We start from the raw sequence: 19,695 nt of genomic DNA, 5'->3' as shown, positions 1-19,695 counted from the left end.
ATTTAAAATAATACTACCCATCTAGTTAAACTTGTCTACACATACTTACATAGCATATAGGAAGTGCAAAAGCAAAGGAAACTTAAAAGCAAACCTTCTATGGTTTTATGGAAGGTAAAGATCTTAGACAAAAATAAAACAACTTAAAAAAAGAACTTGAATGAAATAACAGCTACTAACTTGGTCCATGAGGTGGGCTGGTGGATGAAGCCCAAGAATGGGCTGGACTTGGCCCATCTTGAGCCAAAGGGAGAAAAGGCTCCCTTTAAGATTCATGGCCACTAAGTGGCCTGGTTCTTTCCTTTCCTCTTGTGGGAGTAGGTGAGAAATTTCCCTGTGTCACTGGCTTTGACCTTTCTCATTTTGGATTGACATGTGCTAAGTTTCTACATGTACAATTGCACCTGGGCATTCCTCTGTTCTGGTCAAGCCTGTGCATTTTCCCCCTACATTTTTATTGCTTGAACTCTAGAGAATTGATTGTTGACTCTTAGATCTTGTTTGCCTTTATGTCTCTCTATGTTCCCTTGTAGCTTTTACTTGCATAATAAAAATTATGTTACGAGAAATTTAACTGTTATGAAAGGAAATTGTTGGGAGGATTCTTTTTTTTTTTTGGGGGCCCGGGGGGGTGTTGGGGGTTGAATCTTTTAAGTGAACAGAAAATGAAACCAGATTAACATAACAAGATAGGAAAGTTAAGAGAGAAGGAGCTTTCTTACCTCTCATGTTACAGATTTTGCAATGTCTGTTAGGATCTGATCGTGGTGTCAGAATCAAAGCCATACGTGCAGCAATAACTGAAACTTTCCCAGAGCCAAATTGCCGCTTGTTGCAGAGGTACTTGTACTTCTAGCTAATGTACTTTGCTAGATTTCCGATTTGTAACTTGTTTATTTTGATTATTTGCATCCTTTTTTAATTGTTTATATCTTTGTTGTTTAGTTGATGATACTAATTCTATTAAGAAAGAACAGACACTAGTGAAACACAGCCTTCCAAAAGGAAGATGGCCCCAAATGAACCCACCCAAGACTACATTCCTAAAATAAGTGAGTGAAATGTCACAAATAAAGCGCTTGGATCATATCTTCGATCTTACCACCCTTGTTGTTTAGTGAGTTCATCTGTCAACTTACTGGTTAACTTGGGATTCCATTGGAACTAGTGGTTCAATAAAGAACTGAGGATCCTAATGTGCCTAATGATATAGGAGAGTCTCGAAAAATCGTTTTTCCAACCCTTCGAATAACATTATGATCACTCTCTCAGACAGCCACCTATACATAATCCGAACCAAACTGTAACAAATTCAAGGCAGCCCTAGTAGATTCACTGTAATCAATTGGACTATGCTCCTATGCCCGATTTACCTAATATGAATCACTTATACCATCTGTCTTAGATATGCAAGGGAGCAAAACATGGGAATTCACTTGCCAAAATCTTATGGCGAGAAATACCAAAGCAACACCCTGCTCATCCCCATGGTAGTCCACATCCCTACAGGCCCCACCTTCCATGTCGCCTGTGGTTGGTCTGCTACCTCTGCATATCCTCCCTGTGGTATTGCACTAAATATTTGTTAGGGCACAAAAATAGTTTGGGCCCTGCCATTGCCTCACTGCCAAGGAGGAAATGAAGAAAATTATAAGGGGTGCTGGTATGATTGCACCGGTTTTGATTAGTTCCTCTTATTCTCTTATTTCTGCCACCTATGGATAATTTCTGAAACAATATCATAAACAGAAAATCAGATTAAGTCAACTAACAATGTAGAAGAAGTGAGGAAGAAGGAGACTGCCACAATAAAGAGTAACAGTCCATACATGCAGCAGTCCCCCTCACCATATTATATTAGGGTGAACAAGTACAATACCACAAGGGCAAGGATTCCCTTGAGTCTTTGCGGTAGTAGAAAACGAATTAGATTAAACTACGAAGACTAAAAACAATTAAAACTGATTAGCAAAAGGTCTCACCATAATACTTTTTCTGTACGTTGTACATTTCTTGACATTTCCCCTAAAGCGGGAGCATATAAATCACCCATGCCCAACTGAAATAGCCATTCCGGAAAGTAGGACTAAATGAAGGCTTGGTAAACATATCACCCAACTGATTTGCAAAAGAAAACAAAAGGAGCATCAATCAAATTCCTCATAACTGCATTCCTCGCACAGTGAAATGGTTGAACCGATTGATACCTCCAAAATATGGTTAAAACATATCGAAACTGGTCAAAACCAGTTACAATTGGGTTTCGGTTAGTGGTTTCATCTCGGGTAAGCTTGAAACTGCGAAATTTTGGTTGAAACTGCAAGTTTCAATGAGATTTCGAATTATGGCTCCATCTTGAAGGGAAGTGTTAATGTGTAGTAGTCTCGGTTTGCGTTTTGTGGGTTATATTGGGTTATATTTATTACAGATTATGTTGGTCTATGTGAGTGGTGCTTTGGGTATTATAGAGTTAGAAATAAGGAGGACTAGGTTTAGAGATCATAGGAGAAGAGAGAAGAGAGGGAGGAAGAAGGAGAGAAGATGAGAGAAGGAGAAGGGGAAATGAAAGCAAAACGTGAGTGAGTCCTTTGCTCATCTCACCGATATTAGATTTAACTAATATTCTTCCCTAAGGGAGGTGAAAGAGAAATAAAAGAAAATACATATAAAGACAACTTAACATAAGACAGTTCCTAAAGTACCCCTATTACATACATTCTAACACCCCTATTACATACATTCTAACATTCCCCCTCAAGTTGGAGAATAAATTTCATACATTCCCTGCTTGCATAAAGGGTACTGAACTTGTGAGGAATGGGTCATTTGGTGAAGATGTGTGCCAATTGATCACCTGTCCTCATAAAGGGTCTGCAGATATTACCGGAATCAATCTTTTCTTTGATGAAATGCCGGTCTACTTCAATGTGCTTTGTTCTATTATGTTAAAATGGGTTGTGAGCAATGCTTATAGCTGCTTTGTTGTCATAGTAGAGTCTCATAGGTCCTTCAGTGTCATACCCCAACTCGAGGACCAACCGACGCATCCAAGTGAGTTCACAAATTGCATGAGCCATTGCTCTGTACTCAGCCTCTGTACTGGATCTAGCTACAACCGACTGTTTCTTGCTTCTCCATGTGACCAAGTTACCAACCACGAATGTGCAATAACCAGATGTAAATCTTCTATCAGAAATGGATCCAGCCCAAACAACATTGGAATAGCCTTCCATCCTCAATTGATTGCTCCTGGTATACAAAAGTTTTTTTCCTGGAGAGGACTTCAAGTGTCTGAGAATATGGTACACAACATCCAAGTGCCCACTCTTGGGTGCATGCATAAACTAGCTCATTACTCCCGCTGCATAAGAAATGTCTGGGCGAGTCGGAGACAGATAAATCAACTTCTCCACTAGCCTCTGGTATTTCCCTACATTAACAAGGGAAAGGCCACAATCTTCTCCTAACTTATGATTCTGCTCAGTAGGAGAACTTGCTGGTTTACAACCTAGCATTCCTGTTTCTTTTAACAGATCTAAAACACATTTTCTTTGGCATATGTTGATTCCCTTCTTAGACCTTGACACATCAATACCCAAGAAATATTTCAAGTGTCCTAGATTCTTGATCTCTAACTGTTTGGCCGAATAAGCTTTCAGCCTAGTTATCTCCTCATTGTCATCTCCAATTACCATAATATCATCAACATACACAATCAATGATGTGATGGTGCCATTACCTCCGGGTAAATAATGTGTGGTCTGCTTGACTCTAGGAATATCAATTTCAGAATGACCTGTCTAAACCTCTCAAACCAAACTTTTGGTGATTACTTCAGACCATAATGTGCCTTCTTTAGGAGACACACCTTACCATCGGCTGCCAGAAACTTGAAGCCAGGAGGGGACTGCATATACACTTTCTTCTCTAAATTTCCATGGTAGAAGGTATTCTTCACATCTAATTGATATAATGGCCAATCTTTGTTTGTTGCCACAGATCAAAGGACTCTTATAGAATTATGTTTTACCACATGAGCAAAGGTCTCCTGATAATCAATTCCATACACCTGACTGTACCTTTTTGGTCACCAATCTTGACTTGTACCTCTCAATAGCACCATCTGATCGGTACTTAATCATATAGACCCATCTGTATCCAACTGGGATTCTCCCCCTGGGAAGGTCAACCAATTTCTAGGTATAGTTCTTCTTAAGAGCCATTATTTTCTCTGACATGGCTTGTTTCCACTTAGGGTTTGACATATCCCCAGTAACAGTTTTGGGAATGGAAGCAGAAGAAAGAGCAGTTGTAAAAGCAACACCTGTAGGAGAGTGAGCATCATAGGAAACAAACTAGGCTATAGGATTAGTACAAGCTCTCTTATCCTTACAAACAACAATAGGGAGGTCCAACTCCGAATGAGGGGAGGAGATGTTACCTGACTGAGGAAGGGGAAGCTCAGGAGGTGGATCCAAAGAGGACTCTTGACAGGTTTTCTTTGTCCTTCTTGTGTATACAATATCAAGTGCCTTCTCTGTACAAGGTTTATCCACAGTAGTAACATCCTCCACCTCTTTATGTTTACCAATATCAAAAGAAAAAAAGAGTAAGAGGCAAGGGGGTAAGAAATGGGATGGCATCAGCAACTTTTTCACTTTTATTTCCATTCTTCCCCTGAAGAGGATGCTGATGAGGTGCAAAGTAAGGCACAAACTCAAGGAAGGTGACATTTTTAGAAAGAAATCGCCTGTAAGATGAAGGGTGGTGACACTTGTAGCTTTTGGTGGTGGAAGAACACCCAAGAAAGAGGTTGAGAGCCTTAAGATTAAGTTTGGTGCGGGAGGATTTGTTAACATACACATAACAAACACAACCAAACACCCTGAGAGGAAGAGTGAAAGCAGAAGACTAAAGAGACAAGAGTGCAATTGGGTTTTGAGACTTAAGAATTTTTGAAGGCATGCGATTGATGATGAAAGCCGCAACAAGGATAGCTTCATACCAAAGGTTTTAGGAATATGCATACCAAATAAAGTACATGGTTCACAATAAAATACATGAGAAGAAGAAAAAGATGTAAACAAGTGAGGTAACTGTTTCCTCATAACAACAAGAGGGATGTCCCAAATGTTGATGCCAAAGCATCACAAAGTCTATAGAACTAGAATCACTATGGCCACATGTGTAGGACTGTGGTGTATTCAAAAAAGGTAATTGTGGCTCAAGACAGTATTGGCCGCCCTCATCACGTCCACTGCCAATAATCTTCTTCGTCACCAAATCCTGAAAGAGGCAATTAGAAGTAAAAAATGTGATACTACAATTCAAGTTTTTAATTAAGTGCTCACAGATAATAGTGTTAAGCCAAGGTTAGGAATATGAAGAACAGAAGCAAGTGAAATGGAAGAGGTAATGGGGATACTGCCTTTACCAGAAATAGAGAAGTTACCATCAGCTACCCAGATCTTATCCTTACCAGAAGAAATGGAGTAGGAGTCATAGTAATGGGACGTACCAGTCATGTGGTCAGTTGCACCAGAGTCAATGACCCACGACAGAGCTGTGGAAGGTGCAGAGGTGGTGACATGCATTGCGGAAGTTGATGCATCATGTGAGATAGATGGGCTATCAAGCTAAGACATGAACCGGCGAAGCATTGCAATATCATCCCTAGAGAAGCCAAACCAATGGGGATACAAAAGTCCCAAATATTGTCTTCTCAAGACCCAAAATAAATTCCAGCAGGCTAAAAAGGCGTGAAATCTTGATAAAACATCAACAAACTCACTTCTAACGGTGGAGCTTCATCCAAAACTCACATACAAGCATCATAGGATAGAACACATCTAACAAATGGAACCAACAACTTCACTACCAACTATTGCAGGCCAGAAACAAGCGAAAATAGGGGAAAAATGATACCAGCAAGTGGTAGATGGAGTTGTGCTCCTTCATCACAACTAATCAGCAACTGAGGTTTGGATGGATCATACAAGACCCTTGGGCGACCCTTTCCAGCAAGGTTACATCCCCAACCAATGTTGGAGGAGAGAGAAGCCAGGAATAGGAATTCTGACTGGCGGTAAATTTGTGAAGAAGTCTTCTTCTCAGTTTGGACTTCAAATGGTCTTTCTGGTCATTCAAGCTCCCTCTAACTGTCTTCAAGTGGATTCTAGAACTGTATTAGGTCTTCTTGTATACTTTTCTTACATAGTATAGCCTCTAATGGACCCCTTTGATTCTAGGGTTCCAAGAGAGACTTAAAGAATGAAACCGGGATGCTTGATCTACTCTCAAACCCTTGTACAAGCTCTGATAGTAAGTTAGAAATAAGGAGGACTAGGGTTAGAGATGAGGGAAGAAGAGAGAAGAGAGGAAGGAAGAAGAAAGAGAAGGGGAAATGAGAGCAAAACGTGAGTGAGTCCTTTGCTCATCTCACCTATATTAGATTCAACTAATACTTTAGGGAATTGCATATTCCTCCCTAAGGGAGGTGAGAGAAATAAAAGAAAATATATATAAGGACAACTTAACATAAGACAGTTCCTAAAGTACCCCTATTACATACATTCTAACATATAGTGTGTGACTAAGTAGATCGGTTTGTTTAGTCATTGTATTCTATTTGTTTTTCAACATAAATACATCTCCTGCCCCATGGTTTGGGTAGATTGCTCATGACACAAACCATGAGCAAGTTCTCCTCTCAGTCTCCCTTCTTCTTCTCTTTCCTTCTCTGTTACTGCTGCCGATTTTAGTGCCTTGATATTCTCACAGACTAAAAACAATTAAAACTGATTACCACAGGATCTGACAATAGTACCCCTGCGGTAAGGTAAGGTTTCTCCATTTTCGGGTTCCCAACAAGAGGGGAGAATTTACCACAAGAAGGCAGTTTGGGATAAAAAAAAAAGTGAGTTTTTCTTTGACAAGTTTGGAAAGCTCTTAAGAAAGGCAGGCAGGATTGTGACCTAGTTGGCATGGGTTTCAGTCAGGAAACAGCCTCTCCGTGAAGTGAGAGTGAGGCTGTGTAAATTGTGACCTCCCCAGGCCTCACAGTGGCGGTAGCCTTGCGCACTGGATACGCCCTTTTTTTTTTTTTTTTTTTTTAAACCTTAAATATCTTAACAAATTCTACCATGGGAATATGAGATTCAATCAATGGATGTGAATCATGATACAGAAGAGGTTAAAGGAGATCTATAAAATTGGTTGTGTAGTTGCCCAATGAGCCATTTTGGTTCTGAACTTGATGATCATTGCTGCACATATGAGAAACAATCATGAAAGATTCCTGCATTGGTTCCTTCCACTCCCATAAGCACCAGGCTTGCATTTAGAATTCCTTTTTAAAGAGAACTTTCCTTTCTTATGAAAATTTTCCAAAACTAGTCAGCTCTCACATATTTAGGGAAGTCCAAGCCATCCGAAATGCTGGAAGTATTGGTCATCCTTTGTGCACTTAAAACAAACATGTTGAGAAGGCACCATTATTTAACACAGGTGTAAGCTTTCTAGTTAGTAGTTTGCCACTTCATTACCCTGCACGTCAATGAGGTTCTGCCTCCAATTTGCCATATATAAGGGGACGGGGCCTCCAGCATTACTATCATTCTCATTGTGAGAAACAAGTTTGCATAGAACAACAAACAAAGATTTCAAGAGAAAGAACCATTACCATTAAAGTAATTATTTTTCGCTTTCTGTCACTGGATGTGACGATCTTTTTGCCAGATCTAACAAGTCCTGTAACTTGGTCTTCCTGAAACTGCTCTTGTTTAACCTTCGAACTAACTTGAGATGGGAGTTCCTACTATGATTCACTGTTTGAATTTTAGAATAGGATGTTGAATTTTGTCCTTTCCATGCATATTCCTTTTATTTGTGTAGGGAAACTTTTCTAATTAAAATAGTAAAAGGGTAAAGAGTGCATTGCAAAAGCCGTTCCACAAAAGATCAAGCCACAAAATATAAAGACCCTGGAGGGCCATCAACAAATCATGGGACAACCTTGTAATGCATGCATGGGAACCTCCAAAATACATCTAAACATCACATGAAATCACATAAAATACACCCCAAGAAACCAATAAACGCAAGATGCTGGTTAGAAGTGAAATGAACTGATTGGTAAAATGAACAGAAAAAAGTGTGGGGCTATAAAGTTCGCATTGCATCCAGACACATGGAAAATTAGTGTTTGATGAAAATTTTATTTTACTTCACTTCTAAGCGAACAGACCTTAGAAAAACCAGTTACAGTGTTCAAAACATGCCAATCAGCATAGAAGCCAAACATCAACCACACTGAGACTGCTGCCTTAATGAAAATCCTGAGAGTGAATCAACCTGTCCAATAAGGAATTACAACCACCTCCAAAATCATTAAGGGCACCCTGCTACTTCATCTGCTATGCCTTCTTAAGAAATACTTATTGTTTTCTCTTCCTTAATAATTCTTGCATTCGTTCACAATGTTATTGCAACTGTCCTTACTGTAATTTTTCATTTCCTTTTGGTTTCAGAATACTTGAGATGATGCAAAGTGTGGCTTCTCACAAAGCTGAGAACAGGATGAGCTTATCAGCTGTCGCAGCTTGCATGGCACCCTTACTTCTTCGTCCACTTCTGGCTGGAGACTGCGAGCTTGGCAATGATTTTAAAATGGGTGGGGATGGTTCTGTTCAGCTTCTGCAAGCTGCTGCCGCTGCTAATCATGCTCAAGCCATTGTTATCACTCTGCTCGAGGAGTACGACAAAATATTTGGGGTAGGTTTCACTTATAATTTTTTTGTCAACTTACAAAGAAATGAAACCTTTTTTCTCTCTTAGGATTCCTGATGTATCAAATTCTGATACCTTTTATGTTAACTTTGGAAGCAAGGAGGAAAAAAATTCTTTATGATATTTGTATGAGGAAAATTAGTGTTCACCTGGTTTAATTTCATAGCTAGGTTGGGCCATTTTATTTATATTTAAGATTCCATGGTCTCACAAATATATATATATATATATATTACAATGACGTACACCACATCAGATTCTTAAGCCATGTTTGACAACACTTCTGCTTTACATGAGTGTTTCTGGGATGAGAGTGCTTTTTTTTTATTTCTTCCCTCAAGGAACACTTCTGCAGGATAAAGACCGCTTGATAACAGGGTGTAAAATGTGTTTCTGAGTCCCATAAGAAGCAGAACTGCTTTTGAGAGGCACTTTAACAGAAGCATTTGTGGCACGTCTACAACACCCAATTTCAATATTATCGGGTACACTGTGGATCTAATGTTGGATATTTGTTCAGAAGAATAATTTATATTACATGATATGGCCAATTTTGCACATAAAAATCAGTACTAGCATCCTGCAATACTGTAGGAAAACTTATACTTCCATCTGCCCACCAAGTAATCATGACCATGGATAACTAACTTATTTGGAGACTGAGGAATGTATCCAAGTTATGTGGAGAAGAAGCTCAAGATGATGATGGAAATCATATTTAAGTTTTGTTTGGAGATACAGGGAGGATGTCTGGAGATAGTTAGAGTCAATTGGATCTTTCCAAGCTCTATTCTAGCACGATTGTGAGTGGGGAGGGGGTCCTTTGGTGGGTATATAGTGCAGTTCAGGGTTCTAGAAAGCATCTAGAGTCAAAATAAAAAGCTGCCTGGGATCAATGTAGGATCAAATGAACTAATATAGGGCTAGAAAAAAAAGAAAGGTAAGAGAAATTCTATGACTTTCAACCATCTTGAAGAACATGAGAGATGACGAAGCAGAGGAGGTCAGAGCCAAGATTCAGATCTGGAATTACTCTAATTGGTCCAGACACTCAGATTTGCAGGAAGAGATTTAGTTTGAGAAATTATATAACCAGAACTAAAATCAATGTATAAAGAGAAGAAAATTTGAAGAAAGTGAAGGATATAGAAGAACACATAAAAATTATAAGAAAGAATAACAGAGTGGAAAGTTTACAGCTGATAAGAGCATATCGGGACAAGAAGAAGAAAAAAGAAATAAGGTCTGGTATCCACTCCCGTATTCACAGTTCAACAGCTTCAAAAATTCTGAAAAAAATCATATTCATTACTAATCATCCTTAATTAGTGGGGCCTATTACTTATATAAAAACCTTCTAAAATTCATAAATCTACTTAGAAAAGACTATTACTCACTCTCACACCCTGAATAGGGTAAATAGATTCAAAACAAAAATTTATCTAGCTATTAAGTATCTTAATCTAATTCAATTGCCTAACTACTAATCCCATATACTTGTTAGAGATTATGTAGTAAGGGCAGTTTGAGAACTAGTCAAGCTAATTATTCCCTTATATCTTTCTTCCCTCTTTACCTCCCTAGGGAGGTGTATGTAATTCCTTAAAACATATTAGTGAAGATATATATGTTTGGGAGAGCATTTCTCTACACACAATTTTCTACCTCAATTTCTCTTCTTCTCCTTCTACCCTCTTCCCTAACCTTCTCTCTTCTTCTACTCACTTGTTCTCTTTCAAACTTTACATTCTAACTTGGTATTAGAGGACTATGATCTTGGTCTGAGATTCATTCTTTAATTTTTCCACCTCCATGCTTTTCTCTCTTTGGAAACCTAGATTGCAAAGGGTTTCCTAGGAAGAGACTATTATGTGAAAAGATTGAAGAACTCATGACATAAGTCTAAAGGAATATCAAAACAACCCTAAGAAGAAATTCTATGTGAAGATATAGAATATTGGAGCAATTTAGAACTCACATAAACCAAAATAGCTCCTATAAGGCCTACCGCCAGCTTCTTCTTGGGATTCCTCTTTCTCTCCCATCCGGCCACCACTGGAGATGAGGTATGACTCTTTTGGATTGCCCTAGGCATACCTATCTCCCATGTATAGCCTCGGTTCAAGGGGAATAGAGTTGTGAAGTCACAACTCAAAATTTGCTCTATTTCAAGGTACTGCCTCCCCTATTTTTCTCCTTTTTTGCATCTGAAATACGATTTGTGGTGGGTTTCAGCAGCATTGGGTTGATTAGATGTATTGTTTGAGCTATTGAAGTGTTAGAGAATGATGGTTCACCTTGAAATGAGCATTGGATTTGGATTTTTTTGGTGTTGTGTGTTTGTTACCCTTGCTGGGTTTATTTCTAAGTATTGGAAAGGAAGACTTGGGTTGAGTGTGTACTCCCCATCTTGTGTGTTTCTCTCAAAGTTTTCTTCTACAATATTTTTGAAGACAGTTGACTTGGTGAAGTTTCTACTAGTGCATCAAGTGGTGCTCATATTCCTTCCTATGACTTTTGAGAATCCAAATCCTCAGATCTCTATTGTGAAGCTGGACACCAACTATTTAGATTCGGCACTCTGTAAATCCGTAAGGAAAGCTAGGATATGTTACAGGTACCATCCAAGCTCCTAACCAAAATGACGTAACATATCCAAAATGGGATATTTTTAACTCTATTGTTATAACTTGGCTGATAATCTCCATGAAACCTGAGATTGGAAGGAAGTTTACGAAAGAAGAGACTACGAAGGACATTTGGGACAGTGTTGCCAAAACTTTTGACAGAGTGGGAGACTCAGCTAAGGCCTATCAACTACTCCAGAAGGTCATTACAATGAAGCAAGGAGATAGGACCATTTCTGTATACTACAATACTGTGATTGGTCTTTTGGAAGTGTATGATCACTATAGGAGGCCTTCAATTGTCCAATCCAAAAGATGAAGCTAAAGTTTACTAAATTACCGCACACTTGAAAAGGAGCGTGTTCTTATCTTGGTAGTTTGAATCTGGAGTATGAGTCAATCAGGATACAAATTTTGGGTAGATCTCCTCTTCCATCCTTTGATGAGGTGTGTAGTTATTTGCAAAGTGAGGAGACTCAGCGAGTGGCCATGGAACCTACACCCCTTCTTGAGCAATCGACTCTTACTTCTAGCTCTCAGAGGGACTGGCGTGGTGGCAGCAGAGACTAAGGGCCATCTCGTGAAGATGACAGTCGATGTGATCATTGTGGGAAATCTGGGAACACCAAAGAAAGATGTTGGGTTCTTCATAGTCGTTCTCTTGGTACACGTGGTGGATCTACTGGTATATGTAATGGCCGTAGTGGAAGAGCTAGAGCACACAGTGTACAGATCGAGACTGACAATATAGGGTCCCCTCCTAGCGTACAAATAGAGCACATCTCTTACTAGGGAGGATATTGTGGCATTCCGTAGGGTCATGTTATAGATAGATGGCTCCTCTTCTTTATTCATAATGCTAGAATCTTCACCTTAGCCTTGCAGGTTTTCACATATACTCCTTCCATAGCTTCATCTTGGGATTTTAATTCTAGTGCCACTGACCACATGACTTGTATGTCCCATCATTATATTTCCTACACCATTTGTTCCGGTAGGGTTAAGGTCAGGGTAGCCAATGGCTCTCTTTCCTCCACTTCTGGTAAAGGTAGCATTCTTGTTACTTCCTCTATTTCACTTGACTTTGTTCTTCATGTCCCTAACCTAGCCACTAATCTTTTATCTGTAAGTCACATGACAAAATCTTTAAATTGTTGTCGCATTTTTTCCTTCTCGTTGTCTCTTTCAGGATTTGAAGAAGAAGTGGATTATTGGTAGTGGGCGTGAGGAGAAAGGGCCCTCCTTATTTGAACCACAATCACATTTTTTGGCCATAGCTCAATCCTATGTGTGTGGATGTAGTGATGGCATTTATATGGACTCTGTAATTCTTTGGCACCAATGTTTAGGACATCTCTCTTTTGTTGTTATGAAGAAACAAATACCTCATTTATTTCTTTTTCTACTCCCCATGTCTTCCATTGTGAACCATGTATTTTTTGCAAACGTTGTCGTTCTTCTTTCTACTGTTCCTTTCACACTGTGCACTCTGATGTATGAGGGCCTTCTACTACTACTACCTCTTTATTTGGTTATTGCTACCTTGTTTTATTTGTTGATGGCTTCTCCCTTGCGACTTGGATTGTTTTGATAAAACATAGGAGTGATGTTTATGATGCCTTTAAAATTTTTTATTATATATGACTTGTACTCAGTTTGACACCAAAATTAAAATTGTTCGTTCCAACAAAGAGGAGGAATATATGTATGGTGGCCTTCAAGATTTTTTTACTGATAATGGCATTATCCATCAGCTAGCTTGTATTGACACACCCCACAAATAGGGTAGCTGAGAGAAAAAATTGCCATTTGATGGAAATTAGTAGGAGTCTTCTCTTTGGGCATGCATGTTCCTCAAAATTTTTTGTCTGGTGCCCTCCTTACTGCTACCTTTCTTATTAACCGTATGCCAATAAAAATTCTTGGTTCCAAAACTCCTTTGGACACCTTGTCTCCTCAATCTTCTTCTCTCTCTTCCCCCCAAAGTGTTTGGCTGCATTTGTTATGTCCATGTTAACAAATCTTCTCGGACTAAGCTGAACCCCAAGGCTCTCAAATGCATATTTCTTGGCTATTCCTCTTCTACTAAAGGTTACAAGTGCTACCATCTTTCTTCCCAACGTAGGCTTCTATCAAAAGATGTCACCTTCCTTAAGTCTGCTCTTTTTTCTGCTCCTTATCAGAATCCTCTTCAGGGGGAGAATAGAAGGAGTGGAAAGACTGCTCATGACATTCCTTTTCTGTCCTCTTGCCTAGTTCCCCTTTTATTTTTGACATTGGAAAACACAAAGAGGTGGATATTGTTGACATTGATGATCATTCAGGTGATGGTTCAGGTCTGATAATGAAAGGTGGATATTGTGTACACAAGGAGTGAGAAGACCTGCCAAGAGTCCTCTTTGAATCCTCATCCTATGATCCACCTTCCTTAATCAGGTAACATCCCTTCTCCCATCTGAGTTATACCTTCCTTGCTATTAGAAATGGAAAGAGAGTTTTAACTAATCCTATAGCCCAGTTTGTTTCCTATGATTCTATCTCTACTGTAGGCATTGCCTTTACTGTTGCTCTTTCCTCTATTCCTATATCCAAGAATGTCATTGAAGCTATGTTTACTCTAAGTGGAAGCAAGCTATGACTGAGGAAATGATGGCCCTTGAGAAAAATTGCACTTGGGAACTAGTTGATCTTCTAAAGGAGAGAGTTCCAGTTGGATGCAGGTTGGTGCACACAATCAAGTGTCGATTAGATGATACTGTTGAGAGTTGCAAGGCAAGGTTGGTGGCAAAAGAATACATCTAGGTTTATAGGATTGATTATCCGGAGGCATTTGCTCCTGTGGCTAAACATAATTCTATAAGGGTCCTCTTATCTCTGGCAGCAAACAAAGGCTAACCATTGTATCAATTAGATGTGAAGAATGCCTTCCTTTATGGTGATTTGGAAGGGGAAGTGTACAAGTTCCCCTCAGCTGAAGGCCAAGGTGTCTCTCTTAAAAAAGGCTATATATAAAACAGTCTCCAAAAATATGGTTTGAAAGGTTCAGACCAGCTATTATGAAGAATAGATATTCGTAGAGTCATGCTAACCAGTCCTTGTTTACCAAGGTAATGGCACCATCACAGCCTTGATTGTCTATGTTGATGTTATTATAATGACTGGAGATGACAGAGCTGAGATAGTTACGCTGAAGACCTACTTAGCTGAATAGTTTAAATTCAAATATTTGGGGCCCCTGAAATATTTTCTGGGAATTGAAGTGTCTAGATCTAAAAAGGACATTAATATATCCAAAGAAAGCTTGTTTTGGACTGAAAGAAACAGGAATGTTAGGTTACAAACCCACAAATTCTCCTATTGAGCATTATTATAAACTTGGAGAAGACTGTGGGCCTTCCCTTGTTGATGCATGGAAATATCAAAGGTTAGTGGAAAGCTTATCTACTTATCTTTGACTTGCCCAGATATTACTTATGAAGTGGGGGTAGTGAGTCAGTTTATCCATGCCCCCAAGAGTGGGCACTCGGATCTTTCTGCCGCATCCTCAAGTACTTGAAGTCCTCTTCAAGGAAAGGATTGCTTTATGCAAGCAGAACCACCTAAGAATAGAAGGCTACACTGATGCTGATTGGGCTGATTCAGTTTTTGACAGGAAATCTACATCGGGCTATTACACATTTATGGGTGGTAACCTGGTCACATAGAGGAGCAAAAAACAACCTGTGGTTGCTCGATCTATTGTAGAGGCAGAGTTCAGAGCTATGGCTCATGGAGTGTGTGAACTCATCTGGTTGAGAAGGCTGGTCTAAGAGTTGGGATTTGATAATGAGGGACCCATGAGACTTTTTTTTGAAAACATGGATGCCATAAGTATAGTACACAACCCTATGCAGCATGACAGGACAAAGCACATAGAGGTGGACAGATAATTCATCAAAGAAAAGATTGACTTTGGTAAGCTGTGTACTCCTTTTGTGAGGACTGGGGATCAACTGGCCAATATCTTCACGAAAGGGCTCATCCATCATCAATTCAGCTGTCCAAGTTGTGAATGTATGATATGTATTCTCCAGCTTAAGGGGGAATGTTAGAGATTATGTACTTAAGGTAGTATGGGAACTAGTTAAGCTAATTATTCCCTTTATATCTTTTTTCCCTCCTTACTTCCCTAGGGAGGTGTATGTAATTCCTTATAACATATTATGAATATATATATATATATATGTGTGTGTGTGGGAGAGATCATTTCTCTACACACAAGTTTCTATCCTCAATTTCTCTTCTTCTCCTTCTACCTTCTCCCCTAATCTTCTCTCTTCTTCTACTCTTTTGTTCTCTTTCAACCTTTACAGCCTAACTATACTAACTTCACTGCGATAAGAGGCCCAACCTGTAACATGACTACCTAAAGCTTATTTTTAGCCCATTGAACTGCCACCAACACCTTGTGAGCCTTCTAGACTTGCATCTAGGCCTCCATAGGATAATAGTCTGATGCAGCTGCATCAATAGTGTTTTGGTGAAATGGAGAATGAACATTTTTGTAATATGTTGGAGAACTTATCAAGGAAGGAATGTATTTTGAAAGACCGTTGTGGCGATGGCTGGACATCAATGCTCAGCATTCCTCAGCAACCTGTGATCAAATGGCAAACATATCGTGTGAAATCATTACTTATGTTTTGACAGGTCCAAAGTCCAAAATCAAAATAATTTTCTTTCACCAGGATCAAGTCTAAAATCATTAAAACTGCAAGAGTCTGATTGAAGTCATTAAAATGTTTTGGTTTGGTCACGGACTGAAATCAAGACCGAGAATCAAAATAATATTAGATAGATTGAATTGTGATAAAATGACAAATATTATTTAATATTTTATTTCATTCTTATCTTTCTTAGTTATCTTACAGTCTTACCGTATTTTTATTTCGGTAGCTTTGTGAGCTTATGAAAGTGTTGCAGGATGATCAGCTCCAAGATGGTTCCTATTCTCCCGAATTATACTCTGATTCAGAAGAGAGTGGCAGTGAGGATGAGGAGGCAAGTGATGATGATGAGATCATTGGAGATGAATGCAGTGATTCACAGAATGATCTTTATGCAGATACAGAAGAAGATCCGGAACATGCATTAAGTGGAACTTGGAGTAAAAGCAGTGGAAACAGTGGTGACGATCTAAATAATGATGAGGTTCATTCCTCTTCTTGAACATATACATATAAAGTCATGCACACTCACCATAAATTCCTTATTCCTGTTCATTTATAATCAACTGCAAATTGTATGAAATTCTTAGGATTTAGTACAGATATAACCATGTGGCTGTTTCATTCCTTGTAAATCATTTTGATCTTGGCCGTTTTTCTATTTCTGTTTTTGTGCAACATAATTCATGATATAAGAATATCAGTTTGATGGTCAAAAGGAAGCCTTTGAATCTTCATCTGGCAGTGTAAAGAGAAGAGAAGAAAAAGAGAGAGAGAGAGACCTGCGATTGTGGAGCAAAGGGACTCCCAATCGATGAGATTGGAGCTGCCCCCCATTCATTAAATAGAATAGCAATTACAGAAGTCCTACTAGGAATAAGAAAGAACAATATAGGAAATTAATCTAACTACTAACTTCTAATTGTATTTAGTCCTGATAGGACTAGAATACCCCAAGGAAAATCTCGCGACTTGTGCTAGACTCCTTCTTCTCACGATAGACTTTTGGCACTCCCCCTCAAGCTGGAGCATAGATGTTAATCATGCTCAGCTTGTTACAAATATAGTCCACTCTACCGCTCCCCAAAGATTTGCTGAAAACATCTGCAAGTTGTTCTCTTGTGTGAACATGACTTGTAGAAATAACTGTCTCTCGGTACCTTTCAACATATCTTGGTATCATATGATTCATAATTTGGGCAGATTACAACTAACAACACTGCATCCCTGTTTAACCTGTGTTCCATACATCTTCAGGGTGTTTGATGCTTTTGCTTTTCTTTTATCGCACAATTTCGGATCCTTTTTTATGGTGTAGGTTTCTGGAGGAGCCAACTCCATTTACAAGTCTTCTGCAATCAGTGAAAATTTTGATGCCAATCAGGAGCCGTCTAGTGAACCTCAAGCTTCAGTGCCTCAGGATACTAGTGTACAAAGTAATAACAATCTGAACAGTGAAGAAAATACTGGTCTGGCAGTGCCTGCTACTGAGTCTTGTGAATCTTTGGGAGATGTCCCTGTCTCAGTAGTGGGAGATATATTTGCCTCAACAACTTCAGTGCTGAAGGCTATTGGTTATGATCGATCTTCATCCACTTCAGAATCTACAGATAAACATAACGAATCTGTGCCTTGTGCCAAGCGTCGAACAGTTTGGGGCCGTACCGCTGTGAGTACTCATATGTTTCTTTCTATTCTTGATCATTAAGCGGCCTTTTAATTTTGGTTGCTTGCATTCACCAAATATATATATATATATATATATATGAAAAAAAAGAAGAAAAGAATTGGGTTCAATTTTGCTTTCTATTCTTTGCAGATGTGTTATTCCAAATCTCGATGTTACTTTTAATTTCAGTATTGTATTTTTATCAATATAAGTGGTCAACTACTTGCTATTGCTAATCAGGGTTCCTTTTCATCCTCCAGGCAAGGAAAAACCTTTCCATGGAATCCATTGACTATCCAAGTGAAGATGAGTAAGGGATACTTCCATGACCTACCTGAAGTAAAGGTTTATGTATATTTGTTTGAGAGAAGTTCTGTATGTCCTATTGCATCTTGTATACACTTTCGATGTCCTTCTACGAAATCTTGGATATTCTTGATGCAATGTCAGTTTTTTTAGGTTGATTTTTCTGGAGTATTTATGATTTATCAAAGAAAGGAAGAAACAGAAACATAGAAAAATCCAGAAAACAAGTGGATGTGAATATTAATGTAAGATGGGAACAATATGCCAGATGAACTCAGTTATTTTCTTTTTAAGTCTACATAACTTGACTTTTTATATCTTTGTTTCTGAGGCGGCCTGTATGTTGGGTGCCAGGTCTTAGGTTGAATCTGTTTGCACCTTTGGATTACTATTGTCACTAGACATAGTGACAAATTTTAACTAACCTCACAACTTTACAAGCCAAAGAGTTGAGAGTAAATAAGTTCAGTAATCAGATTTTCAAAGAATTTAGCTCACCATTAGTTTCTAAAATTCTAGCTAAGCCCTTTACTTAAAAATCCATCTTTATACTCAATGGGAGTTTATAATGGTATTCTGTTTGTTCTTTCCCTGCTAAGAAGGCATGATCTGGAAATGAATGGTTGAAGGACCTTAATCTCATGTTTACACTCCAAGTATAAAATCTATTAAAATTGTGTGAGAAAGGTAACAGAAATTCAAAATAGCTTGACCAGTTACAATGAATTTTCTGTACAGTTACATTAAGATGCATGGAAAATCATCAAGCAATAGCAGGCTAGCAGCCACCCTATGAGAGGTTTCCAAACGATTTTAGAATACCTTGCTGTTCCTTTCCAACCATAGACCATAAAGATAGCTGGAGGAAGGAGAAGCCCAAAGTATTTTTTATTTTTTTATGAGTTTTTTATTTTTATTTTTTTGATGAATAAATTAATTCATTACCAAGAGAGAAGAATAACAAGGGGGAGAAATAAGGGAGGGCAATGCCGAAACAAAGCCAATCAGAAGGAAAAAACACAAGAAGAACCCAAAGCCATGATGGCCGATACGAACGGAAAAATAACCAAGCAAGGCTAACAGCTACCAGAGGCTAAGAGAGCTAACCAAAGGGAGCGGGCAAAAGGAGGGGGGAGGACTAAAGGAGAGGCATGGTGTCTATTTGAAGGTTCAAGGAGGATAGGATAAGTCTGTTCCTGGGGGAGTTGGGGACAGGCTTAGGGTGGAGGGATTGGATTTTGGAGGTAACATCAAAATAGATGGCATTCCAAATCTTGTCCAAGGAGCGAGAATTGGATGACCATTTATGGATGTTACGTGCCATCCAGATGTGGCTAATGGTGGCTGAAAAGGCTAACTTCCCAATGGTATCACAAATGTAAGGGCTAGAAAAGGTCATGTCCATCCAAATCCATTCTCTGTCAAAGTCCAAGATAGGTTTACTGGAGGGCCAACATTTAGACAGAGCCAATTTTCAGACTAGGCAGGAAAAGGGACATTTGAAGAATAAGTGGTTGATGTCTTCTGATAGGCAGCAGGAGGGGGAAACAGGGATGTGCTAATGGATGAGGAAGGCTTGGGTTGGGAGACAATAAGAGAG

At 39.0% G+C, this 19,695-nt stretch overlaps 1 protein-coding gene across 2 annotated transcripts in view; it reads left to right on the top strand.

Moving 5' to 3' along the window:
* Positions 1–19,695, top strand: part of LOC122089336 (rho GTPase-activating protein REN1-like) — a 93,029-nt gene that overhangs the window by 45,913 nt on the left and 27,421 nt on the right. For both annotated transcript variants that reach the window (XM_042658978.1, XM_042658977.1), the window contains exons 13-17: positions 756–840; positions 8,529–8,772; positions 16,377–16,604; positions 17,439–17,789; positions 18,050–18,099. In XM_042658978.1, coding sequence (XP_042514912.1) covers positions 756–840; positions 8,529–8,772; positions 16,377–16,604; positions 17,439–17,789; positions 18,050–18,099 — 958 coding nt within the window. The remainder of the gene's footprint in view (positions 1–755; positions 841–8,528; positions 8,773–16,376; positions 16,605–17,438; positions 17,790–18,049; positions 18,100–19,695) is intronic.

The sequence above is a fragment of the Macadamia integrifolia genome, chromosome 9, assembly GCF_013358625.1.
Source record: "Macadamia integrifolia cultivar HAES 741 chromosome 9, SCU_Mint_v3, whole genome shotgun sequence".
Lineage (NCBI taxonomy): Eukaryota > Viridiplantae > Streptophyta > Magnoliopsida > Proteales > Proteaceae > Macadamia > Macadamia integrifolia.
Note: the sequence above shows the minus strand (reverse complement) of the source record. Positions and strands in the feature narration are given on the sequence as shown.